This window comes from Onychostruthus taczanowskii, unplaced genomic scaffold (genome assembly GCF_017590055.1).
Source record: "Onychostruthus taczanowskii isolate IOZ18803 unplaced genomic scaffold, ASM1759005v1 scaffold53, whole genome shotgun sequence".
Classification (NCBI taxonomy): Eukaryota; Metazoa; Chordata; class Aves; order Passeriformes; family Passeridae; genus Onychostruthus; species Onychostruthus taczanowskii.
The window spans coordinates 1,378,535-1,400,304 of record NW_024502902.1 but is presented as its reverse complement, the minus strand read 5'-3'; the positions used below and the strand labels follow the sequence as shown (position 1 = coordinate 1,400,304).

At 49.9% G+C, this 21,770-nt stretch overlaps 2 protein-coding genes across 2 annotated transcripts in view; both read left to right on the top strand.

Annotated features, from left to right (window-relative positions):
* MEI1 (meiotic double-stranded break formation protein 1) overlaps window positions 1-13,137 on the top strand; it is a 37,461-nt gene extending 24,324 nt beyond the window's left edge. The window contains exons 21-30 of the mRNA XM_041416787.1: window positions 1,900-2,004; window positions 3,685-3,795; window positions 4,365-4,546; window positions 6,944-7,025; window positions 7,487-7,692; window positions 8,411-8,492; window positions 10,513-10,619; window positions 11,434-11,565; window positions 11,748-11,857; window positions 13,092-13,137. Coding sequence (XP_041272721.1) covers window positions 1,900-2,004; window positions 3,685-3,795; window positions 4,365-4,546; window positions 6,944-7,025; window positions 7,487-7,692; window positions 8,411-8,492; window positions 10,513-10,619; window positions 11,434-11,565; window positions 11,748-11,857; window positions 13,092-13,137 — 1,163 coding nt within the window. The remainder of the gene's footprint in view (window positions 1-1,899; window positions 2,005-3,684; window positions 3,796-4,364; window positions 4,547-6,943; window positions 7,026-7,486; window positions 7,693-8,410; window positions 8,493-10,512; window positions 10,620-11,433; window positions 11,566-11,747; window positions 11,858-13,091) is intronic.
* A 556-nt stretch (window positions 13,138-13,693) lies between these two features.
* On the top strand, window positions 13,694-21,452 carry CCDC134 (coiled-coil domain containing 134). The gene is made up of 7 exons (XM_041416708.1): window positions 13,694-13,788; window positions 17,764-17,881; window positions 18,674-18,795; window positions 19,005-19,089; window positions 19,322-19,503; window positions 19,746-19,817; window positions 20,157-21,452. Exons 2-7 carry the CDS (start codon window positions 17,779-17,781, stop codon window positions 20,280-20,282), a joined length of 690 nt encoding a protein of 229 aa, XP_041272642.1. The 5' UTR covers window positions 13,694-13,788; window positions 17,764-17,778; the 3' UTR covers window positions 20,283-21,452.
* Window positions 21,453-21,770: the final 318 nt, after the last annotated feature.

The following is a 21,770-nucleotide window of genomic DNA, read 5'->3' as shown; positions in this document are numbered from 1 at the left end:
TTTCTAATTTAGGTTGTTCTGGCTTCAAACTGTGATTGTTAAACCAAGACAAAGTTCTTGTATACTGCTGTCAGTGTTCAAATGGAGAGCTGTGCTGGTAAATCTTCCTGCTTGAATAGGGGCCCAAGTGGTGGCTGAAAGAGATCCTCCTTTTTACCTCCTCTTTGTGCAAAACAGCTGTGTGTGCCTGAGTATACACAGTTCCCAGGACAAGAAACCAGGAGCAAGGATTGAATCATTCATGGTATTGATCCCCAAACAGGCACTGTTGATACTGGTGGTAGCACCAGATCTTATAACTCTGTTAAGTCTCTCAGAGGGACCAAGGCTGTGACTGGGGGAAAGGCCCAAGTGGTGGCTGAAAGAGATCCTCCTTTTTACCTCCTCTTTGTGCAAAACTGCTGGGTGTGCCTGTTTTCCCTGTTTTCCTTACTAGCCTTGTCTGTGATGTTGGAACTGTTGTCCCACCAAGAAAGGTGCTGTGCAAACCAGTCTGTGTGATTGAACTGAAAGAGGGAGCAGTGCTAGGATGTCCTTGGCTCCTTCAGGATAGAGAGTTAGCACAACTTGTACTTGTTCCTGAGGGATGCACTGATGCTTTTAACAGCTTTGCTCTGTTTAAAGTGTTTTGTTGTGCAGCAGTTGGGATGGAGACAACAAGAAGGAAAGTGTTTTTACCTTACCTCCAGCAAAGTCAGTAGGCTGGAGGAGGGGCATTGAAAGCAGGAGCATGGTAGAGCATGAGGCTACAAGATCTGCTAGGTCTGATCTTGTTTGGAGTTGCACACATTTGAACTTTTATGTCCCTCTGTCGCTGATCTTGGGATGCCAGGAGCTGTGGGGAGGCAAAGTATCTGTTTCCTGTAGGGAGTCAGACCTATTCCTCCAAACCACTGGTGATGGAGGTAGGACACTGAGCTATAGGATCTTTTGCAAGATTTGAGCCCTTCTGCTGCTGCTAATACGTGTAGCTCTTTTTTGTATTGCATCTTGAACTTGTTAAGTGGCATCCTGGCAACCCATCCAGATAGTCAAACACCAGATGTACTCTGGAGACAGACTTCCTTGTCTCCCAGCACACAGGCATCTCTGTGAGGCCGGGGGCAGTTAAGTCCAGGGGATCTGCATCCCTATTCAAACAGTAGCCTGCTTTTAGACAAGAAGGAGGCCCAAAAGTTGGACTCCATCAGGAATATGTTAAGATTAAAGACACCCATAAATGTTTTCTCCTCAAAACTGAAAACTCACATGCCTTTGTGAAAATGTTCACTGGAGATGATAGTTGCTTGCTGTACATATGGCTGTATACAAAATCTTAACTTGTTTACAGCACTGCAAAAAAGGGAATAGTAGGGAGAGGATTGCTCTGTGGGGTTGGTGGTCTAAATAGCCCCATTTTCCTTACATACAGGCTTGATGTGTGAGGTTTTCACTTCTGTCTCTGCCCTTCCTTGTGGGATGGGATTCTCACAAGATGGAGGAGAACAAATGCTGTGCAGCTGGGCTGCTGTCAAAAGTAACAGTGATGGTCAAGTGGGCAGGAAGGGAGCAGTCTAGAAAGGGCTGATGACTTCTAGCTTATGAGCAGTATCAGTTTCAAAGTGTGAGGAACATGCTCCCTACATAGCTCATCATGGGTGTGAATGACCCTAGCCTCTTTTTCCCCCTTCTTTAGTTGCTCCTGACATGGTGTTGGCAGGATTCAGGTGTGACTCAGGCCAAGCCAGAGTGACAGAAAGGGGACCTGATCCAGAGGGGACTGTAGAGATGAGAGTAAAGTTGGGGCCATGTGTGTGTGTGTCCTTATTCCAGAGCCAGAAAATTAACAATTCCTGGCACACTTTAAGGTACAACAGTTTGGAGTTCACTGACAAGTTAAGCTGTTTGTGCCCTTCTTAGCTAACAGGAACCTGCCTGTTTTGCTGAGCCTTCTTTTCCTGGTGCAGCTGCGGAGCAAAGGCATAAGGGAGCTGGACAGCACAGACTTCAAACTGCTTCACCAGGGTGAGTATGTGCATCCATCTTCTCCCAGGGAAGTGTTTGTTAATTGTTCCATATGATGATTAGGGGCTTGCTCCTTGTCCTTTGAGAGAAGATTGCCCTTGCATTATAGTAATGGTTGCTTTGAGATGCTTTCATAGCCAGAGCATTGTAAAGAGTTGTGGTAACTAATTCAGTTAACAAAACCCAGGTTCTCTTCCTCTTGCTTTTACAATAAATTTTTTGTCTGAAACCTCACAAGGTAGCTAAAGTATTCCCTTGACCATGACATGATTTCAGGGTCAGTGACTGTCATTGGTTTGGTACATGACTGCATTGCTGCTGTGCTTCCTGGATCATTCCTGTCCATCCTTGCTGTAACAGTCTGGTGGGGTCCAGGCACAATCATTCCTGTTAATCAGCTATCAAGAACCAGCAATGTAGTGAAACTGGGCTTTCCTTGGAATGTGAATCCAGAGTATATGGCTTCCAACCACCTGCAGGGCTTGCCCACTCCACCTCAAAGACAGAAGAGCAGGCTCTGTTTGCTCACCATACCATGATCTGCTGCCTTGTCTGGTGATCCTTACTTGGTGACTTCTGCCTTCTTACTTGGCTATTGGAGGTTCATGTAGGCTGTGAAAAAAGAATAGATATGCGGAGGAAAGTTCAGCTGATCCATCCTCTCATCTCTTCCCTGCTCTGACAAATTGGTCTCTGCAGCAGACTTTGAAGGACTATCCCCTTCCATTTGAAATGTTTCATATCTCAGGGCTGCCTGTGTTGCCCTTGTAAAGAAGTGGCATTTCTCAGACATTCATTAGCCAAGGGAACTGGGGGGGTGGAAGAACCACAGCCTCTTTATCCCAGCCTTTTAAGCTGCTGTGATTTTAGAACACAGCTCAGCTTCTCCCAGGAGTCACAAGCCTCTTTTGCCCTTACTTTCTGCTTTGTATTTTTCCACACAACTCTCTCCCTACCCCAGCCACCCCATTTATTCCTGCCTTGGCCTCCTGACTGTGTTCTCTAGGGGTGGATGTGCAAGACACTCTTCTCTAATGAGGCCTCTTAGATGGAAGGGGTGTGTTGATGCGTGTTTTTTGAGAATTGCTTAGTCTTGTAATTGTAAGCTCTCCAAAAGATCTCCAGTGACAGTTTTGCTGAGCCCTGCAGTCCTGGATTTCCATCCCTAACTCTTACTAGACGTTGTTGCTAAGTGTTTGGTGCTTACAACAAACATGACATTTTACTCCGAGGGTGAGCAGAGTTGGTGAGAGTGGAGGAGCACAGCTCTCCATGGCTTTCCCCAGTCTGGTCACCATGAGAGACAGTCACATGGTTGTTTATGCTTGTTCTTGTACTAGAATCGAACTCACACTGTGCAAACAGATAACTCACACTGCAGTTTTTTTTCTGTGGAAACAGATAACCTAAAGTCCATTTCTCTTGGATTCATTACTGCCCCATGTGATATATGCACTCTAATATACCTTTTTCAATTCCTCTCCCGCCTCTGCACTCATCCTCCACTGCACTGTCCACTCTAAAGCAAACACTGTAGAGCAGACATCTGTTGCTTTGTCTGTGCCATGCTCTGTTTATTTTCAATGTGTCTGAATTCCCTCCCCACTGACTGACTTCTTTCATTTGCTGAAGTGCTCTGTTAACTTGGTGTCCTTGTTACACCTGTTCTTCTGTTTCCAGTCTGTAATCTCTGTGGGAAATGCAGGCCAAGGGACACTGACCTCCTGCAGCCATCCTTGAATTTTCTGTACTGGAGCCTTCATCAAACAACACCTTGTAGTCAACAGAGAGGTGAGGGAAGATTGTATTGATTGCTAAGTTAATTTCAGTGAGGTTGTAGCTTGACAATCAGAGACTGTATTCTAACTGTCCGAGCAGGTAAGGTGGATGTTTCCCCATCCAGACACAGCATTGTAATTAAAGACCATTTCATACTTTGGATGAGATTTTTTAGGTTGAGGAGTTTGGTTTGGTTTTGCTGCTTTCTCATGATTAAAGAATTGGCTGCTGAAAGACAGAATCACCGTATTTTTTTTGTTCATAAACACAGCAGTGGGCCTTTGATGCCTAGCTTGAAATATCCTGATATTGTCATAGTTCAAATAATTAAACAATAGTAGGGAAAAGATCTAACTGACTTTCCTGCTGTGTTGTTAGTTGATTAGCTGGCTGAGCAGTTGCTTGTGCACTGGGAGATGAATACCAGTAGCTGGACAGCCTTACTCAGATGAGCTGTGGCAGCTGGGCTGCCTCACTGGAGCAGGGGTGTGCTCTGCACTTCTGCACTTCTGTTATGCTTGTCAAGCTGGTTTAACCTGTGCCATCCCATCACCCTGTCTGATTCTGTTTCTCTCATGCAGCAGTGGCTGTGCTGCTCTCCAACGTGTCCTTGCTAGATCTCCTGCAGAAGGTTTTGGAATGCACCTGGCTGTGGTCCCCTCCTTCCAGACCTGCCTACCTGTCATCTGAGGATGCCTTGCTGTGCTCTGGATGGCTGCTGGTGGCATCCCTTTTGCTTTATCAGCATCGCTACAATACTGAGGTTAGAACCACTCTAAACCACTCTTGTGTTCAGAGTCAGCACATGGATAAACCTTAACAATAAATATGTGTGTAAATATGCATACCTACATACAGACATATATATATATGAAAGTGTTTTCATTTGGCCTGTAATCTGATTGTGTCGATTTCTCTTTTGTTATTGTCCACAAGTTATTCCCTGCTGCACCCCTCCAGCAGGACTGGAAGCTAGCGTGTCCCTCAAGGTCTGAGACATGAATAATTGAAGAGTTAAAAAGAGGGGTGCAAATCCTGTGGGGAGAAGTGCATACCCAGCCTTCCTGATCCAAATCTCTTTCCTCTTCAGGACAGAGCAAAATATATTTTAAAGCCTTTCTCAAGGGAAGACTTGTTGTGAAAGGCACATCTCCCATGTTGAAAACAGCTTTTTTGTTACTAAAATGATCAATAGTGAGATAGAACCTATTATTGGCAAGTAAGTGTTCAATATTAGCAAGCCCTTACAAATGTGGGCAGCTGTCATTGTATTTGATGCTTTGTAGTCCAACAAGACATCTAAGCTGGAGTTGTCAGCTATTAATGGAATTACAACTTTGAAGGAAGCATTTTCCAATGCCAATACAAGGGAAAATGTTTCCTTTTGAAGTATCTACCCAGACCTCTCTTGATATGGAGTTAGAGGGCATGTCACGAGTTGTGAGCTCTGCTCTTGCAGTTATGCCCAGCAGAGTATATGCTCTTTGGGAGTTGGAGCACTTGTTTGCAGGTGATAAAATCACATTAAGGACATGCATGCCTGTGCACAGAAAAGCAAGGGTTGGATTTCTAATGCTGAGGGAAGATGTTTTCTAGAAGACCAGACCATGCCAAGTCTGCACCCCTTACTTTGTCAGCATGCAGCCTCTGCTTAGGGCTTAGAGCATGGTACTTGTACAGACTGTCAGCTGTGGGAATGCAGCCTGGCCCTGCTCTGTGAGCTGCTAAGTACAGCCTGCCTTCTCAGTTTCCAAGTCAGGGCTGTGTCTGGTGCTGTGCCAGTCCCAAACGACATTTTAGTGTCAAGTGTCAAGTATTGAGCTTCATCTTCTGGGAGTGGCGCTCTCAGCTCCTATTGATCCTTGAAGTGCAATCATTTAGCAGTTTATAAGCCTGTTGCTTGATTTTATCAATACTACTGGCTTGATGTGCTGGGATATACAACCCAGAAATGTGTTTTGCACCAGAGATGAGGACAGAAACTGCAGCTACAGCTGGGAAATTGAAGCGGTTCAAGACTGCTTCAATGTTTCTAATCTTCAGCATTTCTAATTGTCAGTGCTTCTAATCTTCTGTTGAAGGGGAAGAAGCAGAAGAGTCACTTCTCTTGTTTTTTTCTGCTGTTCAGTGTAGCTGGAGCTGCACAAAACACTCTGGAGATTCTCATAAGAGCACCTTTGTGGCTGTGAATGTGAGCTGATGACAGGCTGTCTCCCTGAGCCTGCAGTTTTTTAGAGGAGAACAGTGGCTTCAAGAAATGGCCGCATTCATCTCAGGCTGATGTTAATAGTGAGGACTTGTCTGGCCATAGCCAACTTACATCTTAACTGTGTTACTGCTGCTGCCTTTACCCTGTGAATAAACAGGGCTCATGGATGGTAGACTATTAGAGGCTTTGGCTTGTCAGTTCTAAGATGAGCAGCCACTGCCACCATCTTGCAGGAGCTACTCCTAGTTCTCTGTGGAATATTCCTCTCTTCAGAGGAGTATTTAAAGGAATGGATCCTTATGCCTGCCTTCCCATATCAACCCTCTAGCTTTTTGAAGAGTTTGAACCCTTCTGGTGTTCTCTGCGGCTTCATGCCTTGCTCTTAAATGGCTGTTCTGTGAAGGAAACAATGTATTGCAGATTTTCCGCTCAAGCCAACCCTTCCTATTTCACCTAGTTCCCGAGTCCCTGAACTCCACTGCCTCCTTCACCCATGCAACAGTTCTGTCCCTGGACTCTTGGCAGGCCCCAGCTCCAGCAGGCAAGGACAGCTTCTGGCCTCTGCTAGTTTTTGGCTGCCTAGCTCCTCAGTCTCGCTGCCTGGCTCTGTGGCTAAGGTAGAGCCACCTTGGTGGTGGCTGTTTCTGCCACTTCATGTGCTTGGCAGGCTGACAGCCACATGCCAGAGGTCCTGCAGGGAGTAGTGAGAATAAGACAGACAAGGTGGGCTGTGGTTTGGAAGCTGTGCAGCTCAGGCTAATGGTGAGTGAAACATGAGGGTGCAATGACGTAATTCTCCCTTCTGTGTCAGCCTCCTGAAACCCTGTTGTTGTTCCCTTGGTTTTCAGTGGTCATCATAGGGTACTGTCTAAGAACTAGAAGTACATGATGGAGCTGTCTATCTGCTCCAAACCAGCACCCCTTTTTCTCTTCTATTTAATTCTCTTCTAGGTTCACCAGACACTCTCTGTAGACCTTACAGAAGTCCTGAATGCAGTCATCTTCAGGAATAAGAAGCCAATCCTGCTGTTAGGTATTTTGCATCTCTTGAAGGGATTTGTCTGGAAACTGCCACTAGTACCATGATACAAGCAGCAAGGGAGAATTGGTGACTATGGAATGGAATGGTGAGGGTGCTGGAGGGAATCTTGAAACTTCGGTCCGTATGACTTTGTAAATGTGTAACTGGTGGTGAGGAAGGGCAAAAGGGAAGTTCTGAAGTTCTTCTGTGTTTGGACAAATCTTCCTTGGAGGTTGGTAGTGACATCTGGAACTGTGTGTGAACTGTGTTAGCGTCTCAAAGAAGGAGATGAGCAAAGAAACTCATGTTGCCATTCCTGTCTACAGCTGTCAGCAGCTGCCAGACAACTCTGGTGGGCTATTAAGCTCGCATATTCTCTCATCACCCTCTCCCATGCTATTGCACAGGCACCAACATAGAGGGTAGAGCAGAGAAAAACACTGACACACACTAATAAGCATCTCCCTGTCTAGTGAGCATCATGCAGTTCCTGAGGGCTGTCCTGCGACAGAACTTCTCCTCCTCCCTGCTGGTGATTGTTGGCCAAAACACAGCCCCAAGTGCCACTCAACCACAGCCATCATCACTGCAGGACACTGCCCTGCACCCCCTTGCCATGCAGCAGGTCTCCTCGCTTGTTGTCAGTCTGCAGAACCTTCTGGTGCATGTCCAGTTGCAGGTATAGAAAATATTACTTTTGGAACATCAGTAGTGTTGGGCTTCAAGCAGGAACATTAACCTGAGGAGAAACCACCCTGCTGCAGAATCAAAGGGGCTGCCTGCTTGTTTTTTCTGCTGCCTGCATTTTCCACTCCTTAGAGACGTGTGATGAGGAGGAGGGAAAATGCTCTTGCTGCAGCACAGTGCAGTGAGAAAGAAGGTAAATCAAGCTGTGCGGTGCTCCCTGCTGCTCAGCTGGGTAGCTGAAATTCTGTGTACTAATGACGATTTCTGTCTTCCCATCTCTTTCTCTGCAGGGATGCCACATCCATAGGGAAAGATGTGGGAAATGTATAACAAATCCCAGTCCATCCCACATGCCCCTGACAAGGTGCTTTTGGGAGTAGTGAGTGCATCAGCATACAATTAACTTGCTGAAGTGATGCTGGCCTCCAGGGGTAGTACATCAGTTTACATTTAACTCTTAAGCTGTGTTGGGCTCCTATCTTCATTCTTTGGAGGCTGTTACTTATTATTTTTAGTCTCAAAATAAGTAGTCGTACCTCTGTCTGGCTCCTTGATGTGACAGATAATTTGCAGTACATTGCATTCCTTGAAGGAGATGAAAGGTGTTATTTTCCTGTGCTGCATACTCTTCTGATCCTGGCACTTTATGAATTTTCCTCTTGTAATAGCTGTTGACTGGGATTTTTTTTTTCTTTCTCTTGGTATTCCAGAAAGACTTGCTGCTCTCTCAGGCAGTGGTTGCCTGCCTAGAAACCTTAGTGGAATACCTGTATGTGAAGAACCAGGATGTTGGTAAAGTCTTCATATTCTTTCTTCTCCTAGTTCCCCTCCCGCAGTGATTTTGAGGCCTTTGTTCTCTATCTAGTAGCACTCTGGAGAAAATTTAATAATCAGTTTATGCCAAACAAGAAAAATTATTTGTGTGCCTAAAGTTAATATTGTGCTTTGTGGGATGGGATCACAGTGCCTGGCTCCCCTGCAGGCATGAACCTTCACTTTGGCTCTGGACACCAAGATGCTTTCCAGAAGGCAAAAAGTAATTCTCCAACCCTGTAAGAGGGAAAGGTTTGGGAATGGAAGGAGTATAGGAATAGTCTTTGACCTTCAGGCCAATGGTAGCAAACCTTTAGACCACAGGCATATGGGAGGGAGGATCTGAATGTGATGTGTCTTACAAAAGGACATTGTTGGTCATAGATTGGCCCTGAAGGAAAGGAAGGGAGAACAGGATATTAGGCAGCCTTAGGGAGTGGAAGATGGAAATCTGGATTTCCAGGGGTGAATTCCAACCTTGGTTTCCAGAGTGCATGTCAGACCTAATGTATACCATGTTTTCAGTATAACATAATATGACTGCATTGTACATTTGTACAATGTACATTGTACATTGCTGGGGGGGAAGAATAGACCTTTCTGCTTTTTGTCAGCCTCCTGCCACAAATCCAGGTGCTGGCTCCGTTCTTAAACCAGAAACTTCTCTGTATCCTGACCTGTTCACTTCAGTTGTTTAAATACTAATAGAGAAGGGAATGGAGTGAATGAACACCAGGCAAAAGGGACACTGGTGGGAGAGAGGAAGTGGTTGGGTAAAGATGTAATACTGCAGATGAATGACAGCCAGTAGCTGAAGGGAGGCTATTAAAAGGCTGAATTTAAAGAAAAAACGTTATGGGGAGGCTCTGCTGATTTGGGATTAAACTAATTAAATGCTGCTGCAGCAACAGCTGAACTTGTCACTTTGGCTGCTGTAGTGCTGAAGTTCATAACACCAATAACAAGAGTCTCCTTTATTCCAAGCAGAATGAGGGTCATAGCTTCATTTGGCTGAAAGATGCAAGAGCACTGGAAAGAGTCTGTGAGTCTGTTCTAGATTCTGCCTTTAGGAGTTGACACACTTGAGGCTTTCTAAAACCCTCTTTTGATCCAGAGATATTTCCAAATGTGCAGAGCAGACTCATGCACAGTGCTGGTGCTTTCTCATTTCTCCAGATGAAAGATATCCCCAAAATATTTTACATTATTTTTCAGTGTTGTTTTCCTGTAGAAAAGATTCTTGTAGTGGCAATAGGGAGGTTATGTGACTGCCAGTAGAAAAGAGACCTTTTCAACACTCTGGTGAGTTGCTATAGTATAACAAGTTATATCAGCTGATCTATTTGTCCATGCTCCTGACCTGGTAATAAGGTAATAACATTTTAATTTCAGCATTCAGTGAAAGACTTCATGCCATCATAGACTTCTGGCCTTACATAATACATGTTATGTTATCGTGTTTGTTCTTTTATAAGAACATTTTCTCTACTGACTGCATTGCTACCATCAGCCTGGCTGGTCCCCATAGTCCACTGTCTGATGCAGATCCAGCCTCAGTTTGTTCAGCTTCTGTTATAGGGCTTTCTTCATTACCCAGAGGGTATTCTGCAGCTAAATAAAAACTGAGGTCAGGAGAGTTGTCCTCATATTGAAACTGGAGGGTATTATTTTTAAAACCCCAGGCTAAAGATATTCTCTCACTGTTTTATGACATACACCCCAGGAGAAGGTTTCTCTTCCTGTACCAGCACAAAGATGGACCATATGTATTTTCTGCTTGAAAAGCTGTTAAGCTTTTGTCCTCTTGACTGAACTCTTCCCAGAGAGTGACAGATAAAAAGTAAATAAGAACAGTGAGAAATATCCCTTTAGCGTTTCACAGCATGGGGTCTAGGAGAGAAAACTTGTGATCAGTATTGAAGACTGTCCTTAGCTGGGTTCAGCCTGACACTTTGGCAATTTTACAGCTGTCTTTGATTGGCTTCTCCTTCTCTCCCAGCTCTGCACGTTGCTTCGCAGCCATGGCACCGATTCCTGCTCTTCACACTGCTCAGTGGGGGCCAGAAGTCCTTTCTGCAGCCAGAAGTTCTCAGGCTGATGACTTTGGTGAGCAGCAGAAGGGTGGGCTGTTCCCCATCTTTCCCAGCATGTTGGCACCATGCACGTGGGCTGGTTATTGGCAGTTAACCTGCTATGCAACACAGTCTCTGATACTGCTGTGGCTTTGCCTGGAACTGTATTCCTGCCCGGTATTAATAATGATACTTTCAAGCAAACTTCCACACCCTGCAGAAACTGACTGTTGTTAGTGAGCACCTCCCTGGTGTTGGTAACATTTATTTATATCATCTAGGATCCCTGGAGAGGAGAGGGGAAATTTGCAGAGAACCTGCAACTGCTGTTACCGGTCAGGGAGCAAGCTGGCTGCTTGGCATCACAGCTTGTCTCCTGTCTTGACCTTACAAACCTGTCTTTTCAGGGCAGGGAGTTAGTGCAATATTCTACCCTGCTGTATGTGGGGTCTGTGGGCTAGAGGGGGAATGTGATCCTACCCAGCAGAAATACTGAAGATGCAGCCCTCATGGCAGTGAATGACAGGAAGAGGTTATTAAAGGGAACCTTTCCCCTCCAAATATAAGATGGGTCTCTGAGTATCTGCTGTTCTTATTTCAATTTTAAAAGGTTACCTCATTTATTTTAGTTCCTTCCCAGCTTAAACCAAAATAAGTCTGGCTATAAATCAGAGCACCATCAACATAGATATTTGCACTGGTTCCATTAGAAGTGGTATAAAAGTCAGGTCTGTGGTTAAGGTGCTGCAGTAATGGTGCACAGAAGAGGTATTTGCAAGTGATGAGTCACTGTGGCACTCTGTGGGTCTTCCACTATTTAATGTCTCTGTTTTTTTCCTTTGTTCAAGTTTGTGAGATATCAGAGCAGCAATATTATTTCTCAAAAAGAAATTAGCCAGATTATTCAAGAGGCAGCAGAAGCCAACATAGCAGAGCTGCCTGAGGCCACATCTCATGCTCTTCACCTCTTCCTTTGTCAGGTAAGAGAGCAGTGACTGCTTAGGAAAATGGGAAGGGAATCCCTAGGTGTTTGCTTTGGCCTTTGAAGATCTCATTGGTCTGTATGGAGATGAAGGAGGGAGTATGAAGGAGGGAGTATGAAGGAACAAGCCCAACAGTTTCATGTTGTTCTGGAAATCTCTTTTTTCCCCTGACCTCTCAGATTCAGAATAGTCATTACCAGGTGGAGCCAGAACAGTCAGGGATCATTCAGACCTTGCTGGATCAGCTCCTGGGACAGAGGACCATGTGTGTAAAGCATCAGGACATTGTGTATCCTTTGATAGCTAATGCGTGTGACAGGTGTAACAGAGGTAGAAGGGATACTTAATTTGCTGCTCCTTCTCTTGTTCCAAACAAAATTGAAAAACTCTGAGTGGTTTCTACACTTGGCTAACTGTAGGATGAAAGACTTAATCATGTCCTAATCTGAGAAGACATTTTGGAAATGAGGAGACAATTGGGATTGAAGAAGGCTCTGTGTGCTGGGCTTGCATTAATCTATAAGGCAGAGGTGGTCTGATGAAAGGGGAGCAGGCTTGGGAGTCTCTGGCTTCAAAGCAGTAACAATCCCTATATTGATTTCCCTGGAGGATGAGCAATGAGTTAATCTCTGTTTGCATGCCATCTAGTGCCAGTATGCCCATGAAGTAGTGGAAACCCAAATGTGACTCAGGCACTTTCAAAATGCAGAGAGCATTTGGGAATCAGTGAGTGGAATTACCCGACTTTATTCTGTTTGGGCCTAGTCTGCCACTCTGAACTAAATCCTCTTTTCTGGCAATGGAGGCAGAGGCCACTCCCAGATGCCTTGTGGAGAAAGAGGGAACCTGATAAAGTATTTGTTTTTTTCCTCAAACTTTTTTTGCCTTCCTGTTTTCATCACGCTGCATTGCCTCAGATGTGTAGCAGTGATGGAGGTGGCCATGGCAGTGATCTCCTGTGGGTGTGGGGACTTCCTTCACTGTGGGGCACTGTCATCAGCCGTGTGTAGGGTATGTGGTGGGTGAGGTCTTTGTCCTGTCAGAGCTTGTCCTCATGCTTACCCCCAGTGTGATATTACTGCTCTGTTGTGGAACAATCAGAGGACAGGTTGTCCTGGTGGAGACCATCGAACCCCATAAAGTCTCTCTGCATTCCATTTTGCTTCTCTGTACAGGGATGAAGGAATTTGGATGGGAGGTTTTGTTCTTATTTCATGTATTAAGTAACCTTCTAATCTTGGTGGTTAGGAAGGATCTTAGATGCACCTGAAGTGGAGCAGTGAGGCTATATGAATAAGATAGTCATGGACATGGAAGACAAAATCCTTTGGTCAAAATGGAGCTTTGACTTTTCTTCAGGTTTACCCACACTGGTGTTTCTCGTGTATGTTGGGAGTGAGGTTCCATGGCTTGGGGAGGGTTGGTTTAGTAATGAAAACCTCCTGCAGTGATATGTCAAATGTGGGAATTCCCATAGCATGCGTGCCTTTCCGTTGGTTTTCCACTCATGCTGTCAATGACAGATGTCTGGGAAGCGTGGCAGTGTCCCTGTCACACATTGGAGATTGAAATGAGAAGATACAGTGCAAAGAGCAGAGGAAAAAAACAAGAATGTAGCAGGAAACCCCAACCTGCCATTCCTTCCCAGTGAGTAGCAGGGAGAAGATGGACAAAGGAAGTTACTTGTTGCTCATTTTTAGAAAAAGGTTTGTTATAATTAAAAGGTTCTGTTACTGAAACGACCCAGTTTCCCTTTCTGTGCGGGATAAGGCTTGGTTGATGCCCTTCATCTATCAAAATACAGATCTGCCTGGGAAACGATGTCGTACAGGGATGCCGTGGAAGAGGAGCTCTGCTCACTCGCCTTGGCTGATAGGGCTGCGGGATGGTCCCTTCGCTCTGCGCTGGAAGGGGCGGTGGGGGCTCAGCCAGGATCCCGGGGGGAGCAGATGCGCTACGTGTCCCATAGGGATGAGGAGGCTTCTTCCAGGTCACGAGTGACCCCTTCGACTACAGCCCCAGACCCTCCAAGTCCTGCTGCCCTGCTGCCTCCAGACCCTCCAAGTGCCCGCCGGTGCCGGTGCCGGGGCGGGGCGGGGGCTCAGGAAGTGACACGGCGGGGCGGAGCGGCGGTGGCGGCGGCAGCAGTGGCGGCAGCATGGCAGCGCGGCGGGCGTGAGCGCCGGCCTCGGCACCCGGCACCCGGCACCCGGCCCGCAGGTGGGGGACCGGCCGCGCCGCCCGGGAGCCATCCCCGCCCCGGGAGTTCCAGCGGGGCCAGGGGAGAGCTCCCGGCCGTGGCGCGGCGGGAGGGAATGGCGGGAGCAGCCCCGGGGCCGCTCCGGGGACACCGGGGGACGGGGCGGAGGTGGCCGGTGCTCCCCGAACGAGACCCGGGACGGGCGCGCCCTCCCGGGAAGCGGGGGTAGCCGATGAGCGGGGTGGGCAGTGCGGCCCCGGGCCACCTTCCTGGACCCTGGGTTAAAGGGCTGCCATCGCCCCTGCTCGCCCCGCGCTGGAGCCGCGGGAGCAGCGGAGCGCCGCGGCTCCTGGCAGCTGAGTCCCCCCCGAGGGTTCGCGTCCTCCCGTGTGCCGCCTGCTGCGTCCGCTTGACACGGCTCCGGGTGGGTTTCCCGCAGCGCGGCCGGGGTAGGTTCGGCTCGTCCCCTTCGCAGCGTCCCTGTGTGATTGCCTTTACTTTCGGCGGAGCTGGCGGGAGAATCCTCATCTCCCGTGCCAGCGGCCGCCCGAGCTCCGCAGGGTGCTTCTTGAACCCCTCCGGCACGACGGGAGGCGCGAGGGTGGGCTGGAATGGACCCGTTCCTGCTGGAAATCACAGCAGGAAATCGGGGCTGCCAAACCGTGTGGTACGCGAGCTTCTGAGCTTTGTGGTTGGGAGGCTTTGGAGATGAGCAGGTGTAAATGGCCGGTACTGTTTCAACTGGAGCAGCTGGTCCTGTAAGCCCCATATAGATATGTCCTCCTAGAGGAGTCTGAGCAGAGGTGTTTCACTTCTGAAGCTTTTGGTTCACCTGTAACAAAAGATTAATCTTCATCTGGTTGTTGGAGGAGCACCTCTGGAATGGGTTCATGGGGCAAGGAGTTTTCATTCCTTGTTTTGCCACAGCATGCTCCTGGTGAAGGATGGTGCTTTTCCCCCTACATTTCAGTGCCTGCAGAGCAGTAGTGGGGGGGTAAGGCAAAAGTTTCTCCTGGGAACCAAAGCATTGTAGCGTGGCTCTGCCTTGCAAGCTCATTAAATGAATAAATCTCAGGGATGCTTCGTTCAGATGGGGCTCCTGCAGGAAAATTTATAAAGTAATTGAAAACATTTTAATGGGAAGTACTAACCATCTATTACATGGCATCTGTTGTCATGTCTTTGGAAAAACACATCTAAATTAAGAGGTTGGTAGACAGTGAGACAGACTGGTGGACTTGCTGCTGAAACAGCCAGGTGGCCAGGGCTGCAAGGCAGTGTTGGTGGAAACTCCTTTCCATCTGTAGCATCAGGCCAGGCCCTGGCACCCTGGACTGCTCTGGGAGCGCCAGGCAGAGCTGTCTCTGGCAGAAATCAATTCAGGGAGGAGCAGGGAGGGAAGAGAGGAGCAGCTCTGCAGTGTTTGTGTCTCATCTCATCCCTCAGCAGGTGTGAAAACATGAGAGAGAGTTTGTGGGGAAAGCATGGAGGAACATCTGCAAGGAGCTTTGGCATCTCTGCTGTTACATAGTGTGGCCTGGAGAGGAAGGAATGTCCTCTGCTGTTAAAAAGGGGTGAAATTGCCAGGGCAGTGAAAGGAAATAAATCTGAGGTGGTCCCATGTAGGTGAGAGAAACAAGTTGGGCCCTGTTTCATTTTCACCAGTGTGTTTCAGCCCTGATGGACAATGGCAAATGAATGGCTCCGATGTGAGAATGAGTGCCAGCAGATCAGATGAAAAGGTGATGGGCTTCCAGTGTGGCGTGGTTCTCCAGTCCTCTACTTCTGACCTTGTCCCAGGGAACAATCTTTAGGGCTGATGTCAGAGGATCTGAATACATTTGCATTGCAAACATTGACCATCCCCACCCCAGCATCTGCTGCTGTGTCTCTGAAGAAGCCCATCACTGTTGTGAGACTCGGAAGCAGCCAGGCAGGCTGTGCTGCAGCAGCTGGCTGGTCGGCAGCTGCTTCAGCCAAGAGCTGTGCTTTGCTCTGCTGCTGCTTGGAACAGGGCTTTTTGCAGCTCATCTTCCCCCTTGTTGCACCTTTGGAACATCCTCCAGCCACCCAGCTCCAGTGTTGGAAATGGGGTTCCTGCAGCCCCTGTCCTAACCAGGCGTGCTGGACTGTCACAGGCAGCATGGCTGAGCTGTTGTGGCAGCATTTCTGCTCTTTGCCTTCCAGCCTAGTCTGGAGGCCACTGGCTACCTCCAGTTGCATGGCAGATAGCCAGCTTAATCCTTACGTCTGATCCGAGGGGCAGACAGGAGCCTGGTCCCAGGGCAGTCACTCCTTGTGCTTTTGCACTGCTGCACTTCCTCCTCCCTGAGAGCTTGGGAGGTATTGAGCAGCTGTGGGGCTCTGCAGAGGGGAGACCTGCACCACCTGACTGAGCCAGGCCCTGGGTCCTTGGGTCATGGTTTTTGGCAGGGTGAAGCAGTCTCTTGGAAGCTGACCAGGCTGGTAGGTCCAACAGAACATCTGTTTGGGCTGGAGAATTTTCTTTACAGCCTTGGCTTGTTGGTGTGCTTTGTGGCATTCAGGATGGCTGGAATATGGCTTAAGCCTCACACCACAGTGGGAAGAGGGGACAGACCCCAAACCTGGCATGGGGATTGGTGCTGCTGCCCTGGCTCCGCATCATGTCAGAAACATGGGGCATGTTGCTGAGCCCACGCCAGGGGCAGCCATGTCTTCAATAATGCTGGTTGTATTTACTCTGGTCTGTTCCTTTCCAGGGGTGTAGCCTTTTACAAAGCACAACAGCAAAATATTTCAGAGGGTTTCCCATGTTTGTCTGACACTGTTCCCCTGCCTTTGCCAGGGGTGTGAAGATGCTTGGCTTGGTCTCTGCAGGAGGTACATGGTGGGAGCTGCTGCTGAACCTTGCAGGGCTGGGAGAACTGCTGGTGCTGCCTGCTCTGCCTTTTTCATGGTCTTGGAGTTGAAGAAATTGTATTTGTTTAAAAAAAAGAAAAGCAACAAGAAAAGAACAAAAAGGGATTTGATTTTCTTTCAGTGTTAGGGCATTACGGAGACAAGTTTGGCTGGGCAGGCAAACTCGGACTCAAGAGGGCAGTGGATCATAGGGTGAGGTCAGCTCTGGTGGCCTTACACATCTGCCTTTCCTTCAGGAGCAGGAGGTGGCTCAGATGATGCCTCTGAAGGAGCTGTTGCTTCTGTAATTGCCAGTGGCCTGTGCTCTCCACGGAAACCTTGTGCCTGAGGACAGTCCACCCTGAGTTCTGCTGCCTGGGGCTGAACTATTGCTCTCCTTTTCCATGTATAGACTGTCCAAGAGGATCTTCATTCTCAAGGACCTTTTTCTCCAGCCGTTGATTTTGTCTGAGGGACATTTGTGGTCAGGAGCAGCTCTGCCCGAGAGCATCCCTGCAAAGCCTCAGACACTGCCTGGGAAGGGACTTGTTTGGAGAGGGGAAGTTACCACCAGGCCACCCAACCGTTGTTTTTTGGTGTGGGACCCGCAGGTGGCACCCAGCTTGTAGTGAGGGAAAGGGTCCAGGTACCAATACCCAAGTGGTGAGGGGAGCTCGCTGAACTGGTTGCACTGGGACTTGAAGGACAGATGGACTGTAACCCCTCCCTCCCTCTCTTCCTTCCAGACCTGCTGTTGTGGCTGTTGGCCTGCTCTGCCTCACAAACCTGGCAAAAACCTAGCTGTTATTTTTGGAAGAAGGGGTAGGACTTAAATTTTCTTCTGGGTCAGATGCCTGGCCTGGCAGTGCAGGCAGGTAGAGAGCAGAGGGAGACCAGGGCTTCACTTGCAGGAGAGAGCAGACTGGCTGCAGCATCACCATGTGGCTTTGCTCTGGCCACTGTATCCCTCAGACCCCTCATGGGGACAAGGGGGAGATGGGCAAGGACCTTGGTGCCAAGAGCAGGGTGCCGTCGGTCCCAAATGGCTTGTGTGACTTCTCCTTTTGATAAGTCTCCTCACTGATCTTTGGTTTTGTTGGTCTTTTCTCTTCCAGGCTGCAGTGGCCAACATGGATTTTCTCATCATCTGTCCCTTTCTGCTGGCCTTGCTGCTGACCCAGGGCAGCTTCACAGACCTGGAGAAACAGAGAGTAGACTCTGGCTTGGAAATCTGTATCCTCTGCAGCCTGCCCCTCGTGACCACCTATGCACTAATGGCTACGGAGGCTGGAGGGAGCACATGCACAGGGAAGGGGTCAGACCTTGGAAAGGGGCACAAGGAAGTGGAAAAGAGGATCCAGAAGCACTGGGAAGTTGCTGCTTTGCCCAGATGGGCTTTAGCCAGTCTCCTGGGTTTGCTAACCAAGTGCCTGGCTTGGTGCAGGAGCAGAAATGGCAGTGATGCCTGCTGTTCTTTCTGTTTCATTGTGCTGGGCTCTGAGCACATTTCCCAGTCTGCTCTTGGAAGTGGCATGGACAGCCAGAAGGCAGAGCACACCTGCATCTCAGTGCTTTGGGGTCACGAGGTGGGATGGTGGAAGAGGACTCCTGGGCTTGTGGCACTTGGTCTCTTCTATGTCACAAGTACTTTTTGCCCTTGAGGAGATGGTGGGCTAATGCAAGCCCTTCTTTCCCACAGCAGCATCCCCTGGTGAACAGGCAAAGTATGAAAACATGAGTATGTGGAGACCCATGGGGAAAGTGGCAGTTTGTGTTCCTCCTCCAGCCCATCAGTCAGAGCATGAGTTGGCAAGCAGAGAGCTCCCCACAAGCTCTTAGCATTGTTAAGGGCCCTGCTGGCGTGTTTGGGCAAAGGGTTCACTGGAAATCTCTGTTCCATCCTGGCTCAGGTGCTGCCCCTCAGACACCTCATGGGAGGCCTGGGATGGTGCCAGGGACCTGGTGGAGGGGGGAGAGCAGCAGTGTGGTGGGAGAGTGTCGACAGTGCCCTTGACAGTGGTGCAGATAAGAAGCTGTTTGAGGTGAAGCGCAAGGACCAGATGAATGCTCTGAAGAACTTGATTGAGCTCAATGACGTCAACCAGCAGTACAAAATCATTGACATCATGCTCAAGGGACTCTTCAAAGTAAGCCACAGTGCAGGCTGCACTCTGAGCCCAAACGGGTGGGCAGAAATGGGAAGGGTTGGGGGCTTCTCTGGAGTGTGGCAGGTGAGCCTTAGGACCTGAAGGGAGGATGCCATGGGGTTTCAAAGTGGGGCAGCTGTGGCAGCACCTCCAGGGTGCAGGGCAGGGCAGGGCTGACAGGACAAAGCAGTAACCAAGGACTCTGGCAGGTGCTGGAGGACTCCCGTGCTGTGCTCATCGCTGCTGATGTGCCTCCTGATGGGCCCTTCCCTCAGGATGAGAAGATAAAGGATGGTAGGTCCTCTCTGGGTTTTACCCCCCTCCTTATTCTGGTGCTCTGGTGCAGCACAGACATTCTTCCTGGGATCAGTGCTGGGGTAGGTACAAAACCCGTGTATCCAGACCAGACCTGGGCTGCTCCCTCACTGTTGGGGGCGCTGTTGCTGCCTCTCTGAGCAGTTCATACTGGGGAGCCTATTGGTTTGCCCTCAGCCCATGCTGATGGAGCTGGTGGCTGTCCCCACAGCATACTCCCACGTGGTGGAGAACACTGCCTTCTTCGGGGACGTCGTCCTGCGCTTCCCCAAGATTGTGCACCACTACTTCGACCGCAACTCCAACTGGAACAGCCTCATCCGCTGGGGCATCGGCTTCTGCAACCTGACGGGTGTGTTCGAGCAGGGACCCCACTCCCAGGTCCTGCGGCTGGTACGGCTCCTCGTCCCCCCTGCCGGGACCCCTCTCTGCTGCTGGGCTGGGGGAGGTGAGGGTTTGGGGTAGAAGGAAGGCAGGGGCTCCCCGTTTCTGGGGGCTGTCCTTGAGCTGAGGGTTGGGGAAAGAGCACAAAGCACAGATGGGACTGGTGGGAGAGTAGGCAGCCCCGGTCACACAGTTGGGGAATGGGAGTGGGAGGCACCGCTCCCCAGTGAGGTCTCCCCTTTGCTCTGCAGATGGCTCAGGAGCTGGGAATCAGTGAGAAATCGCCTGATTACCGCAATCCCTTTAAAATGGACCAGTCAGAGGTAAGATGGCAAGGCTGCCAGCTTGTCTCATGGGCTTCCCCATCCGTGTCACAGCTCCAGGTAGCTGGCTGGGGAATGGAATGGGTGGCTTGTGGGAAATGGCCAAAAGCCCCTGTCACTGAATAAGCATGGCTGAAACACAAACACTGAATTTCCCGTCTGTGCTCTACTTTGGGCACCTGGTGCCCTCTCTTCCCTTCTGAGGCCACCTGCCTCGTGCTGTATCTGTGCTCCCTGGACTGCGAGGTTTGCACCTTGGCTTTGGTGGGTTTGGAGGGGTTGTGTCTCTGGGAGGCTGTGGGTGCTCCCCAATGCTGATCCCTTGCTGTCAACCCACAGTTTTTCCCCAGCGCTGACACCTTTCAGAAGGCACTGCGGGATGAGGAGAAGAGGAGGAAGAAGGAGGAGAAGCGGAAGGAGATCCGCAAGGGCCCACGCATCTCCCGCTCACAGTCGGAGCTGTAGCACGCTGGGACTTGTGCCTTGCAGTGGGGGTGACACCACCGGGACACAGAGTGGCTTGCTCCCTTTTTGGCAGCTTTGGGCCAGTGCCTGGCCGTTCTCTTTCCATTTGTGCTGTGGGTTTTGTTTTGTTGCCTTTCGTTTTTGTTCAGTGGAGGTTGCGTGGTGGTGCTGGTGGGTTGGCCCAAAGGGGCTGAAGTGGGATACCCCTTCCACAGAGGTGAAGCACAGACAGGACAGCACTGGGGCCATCCCCTGGTCAGGGTGTTGCCGCCTGTAGGGTGTGTGGGACACGCCTCTGGTGGAGCCCGGGGATCCCTCCTCACTGCAGCACACCCCACGCTGAAGGTGCCTCCTCCAACACGGGTGGGCTGGGGAGTGTGTCACACCAAACAGCCTCATGAGCAATGCTGCTTCTCTCAGTTTTGCTTTTCCTTTAGCTAAACGGATGATCTCATTGGCACCCCCCACTGCGTTCTACCTGGTCTCTGCACAGCTGCTACCTCTGCCAGATCAGACCTTCCCTTTTCCCAGCGGCTGGAAACCGAGCAACGTGCGTTGTTTCATTGTCCAGGCGTAGCTGAAAATGCTGATGGCAGCTGTTCCTGGCCGATGGCATCTCGTGGCCACCGCAGGTCATTTCCGCAGAGAGGCAAATGCCCGATTTGGACAGGAGGAATTTCGGTACTTGGCCTCTTTGCAGCCAGTGGGTGCCTGTAGTGCAAGTGATGCTGAAGATGCTGGGGAGCCAGCCCTGAGCCGCTGAGAGCCTGTCCCGCAGCGCACGCCCCATCCCTTCTTTTTGGGGCTCATCCTCTCTAAATGAGTCCCGAAGGCCCTTGTCAGAGGACAGCCACCAGGGCCGAAGTAGAGAAGGAGCCAACTCGAGGGGCTGCAACCCTCCGCGGGGTGTCTGGGCTGCCGTGGGGACAGAGGTGAGGGGCTGGCCCAGGACACAGCCTCCCTGTGGTTCCGCACCTGTGCCGGTGGCCTCGCACCAGAGCAGGCTCTTCCCCAAGGAGCCGGGTCTCTGCGTGGGGCTGGCAGCATCACAGCCTCTGAGGAAAGGGAAACGTCCCGGATTTTTTAACAGCAGAGCCAAGTCCCTCCAATGAGGGGAGGGGGTGGCAATGGGCGCATTTGGTTTTTCTTGAATAAAAATGACTTTATTATTATTTTTTTTTTTAAGTAGAAGAATCCTGGCTCTTGCTCCCGTTCCTGGTGGGAGCGGGTGTACGCCAGAGAGCGTCGAGGCTGGCCCCTCAGGAGCTGAGGGTCCGTGGGCGCTGCGGAGGGAAGGACAAGCCCCGTGCTCTATCCGCCGTCGCCTTGCAGCTGCCCTTTCCGCCGCGCATCCCGGCGGCATCCCGGGACGCGAGCGCTGCCCCGCCCGCGTTTCCCGTGGGCGGCGGGGGCGGCGGCGGCGGCGGTGCCGCTCCTACGCGCGGCGCTGCCCCGCCCCCTCATGAATATTCAGCGCTCGGGGGCGGG

Excerpts from the sequence above, each read along its gene's own strand:
- CCDC134 (XM_041416708.1), top strand. The coding sequence starts at position 17,779 with ATGGATTTTCTCATCATCTGTCCCTTTCTGCTGGCCTTGCTGCTGACC. Across the intron at positions 17,882-18,673 it reads AGACTCTGGCTTGGAAATCT|ATAAGAAGCTGTTTGAGGTG; the intron begins GTATCCTCTGCA and ends ACAGTGGTGCAG. Across the intron at positions 18,796-19,004 it reads TGCTCAAGGGACTCTTCAAA|GTGCTGGAGGACTCCCGTGC; the intron begins GTAAGCCACAGT and ends GGACTCTGGCAG.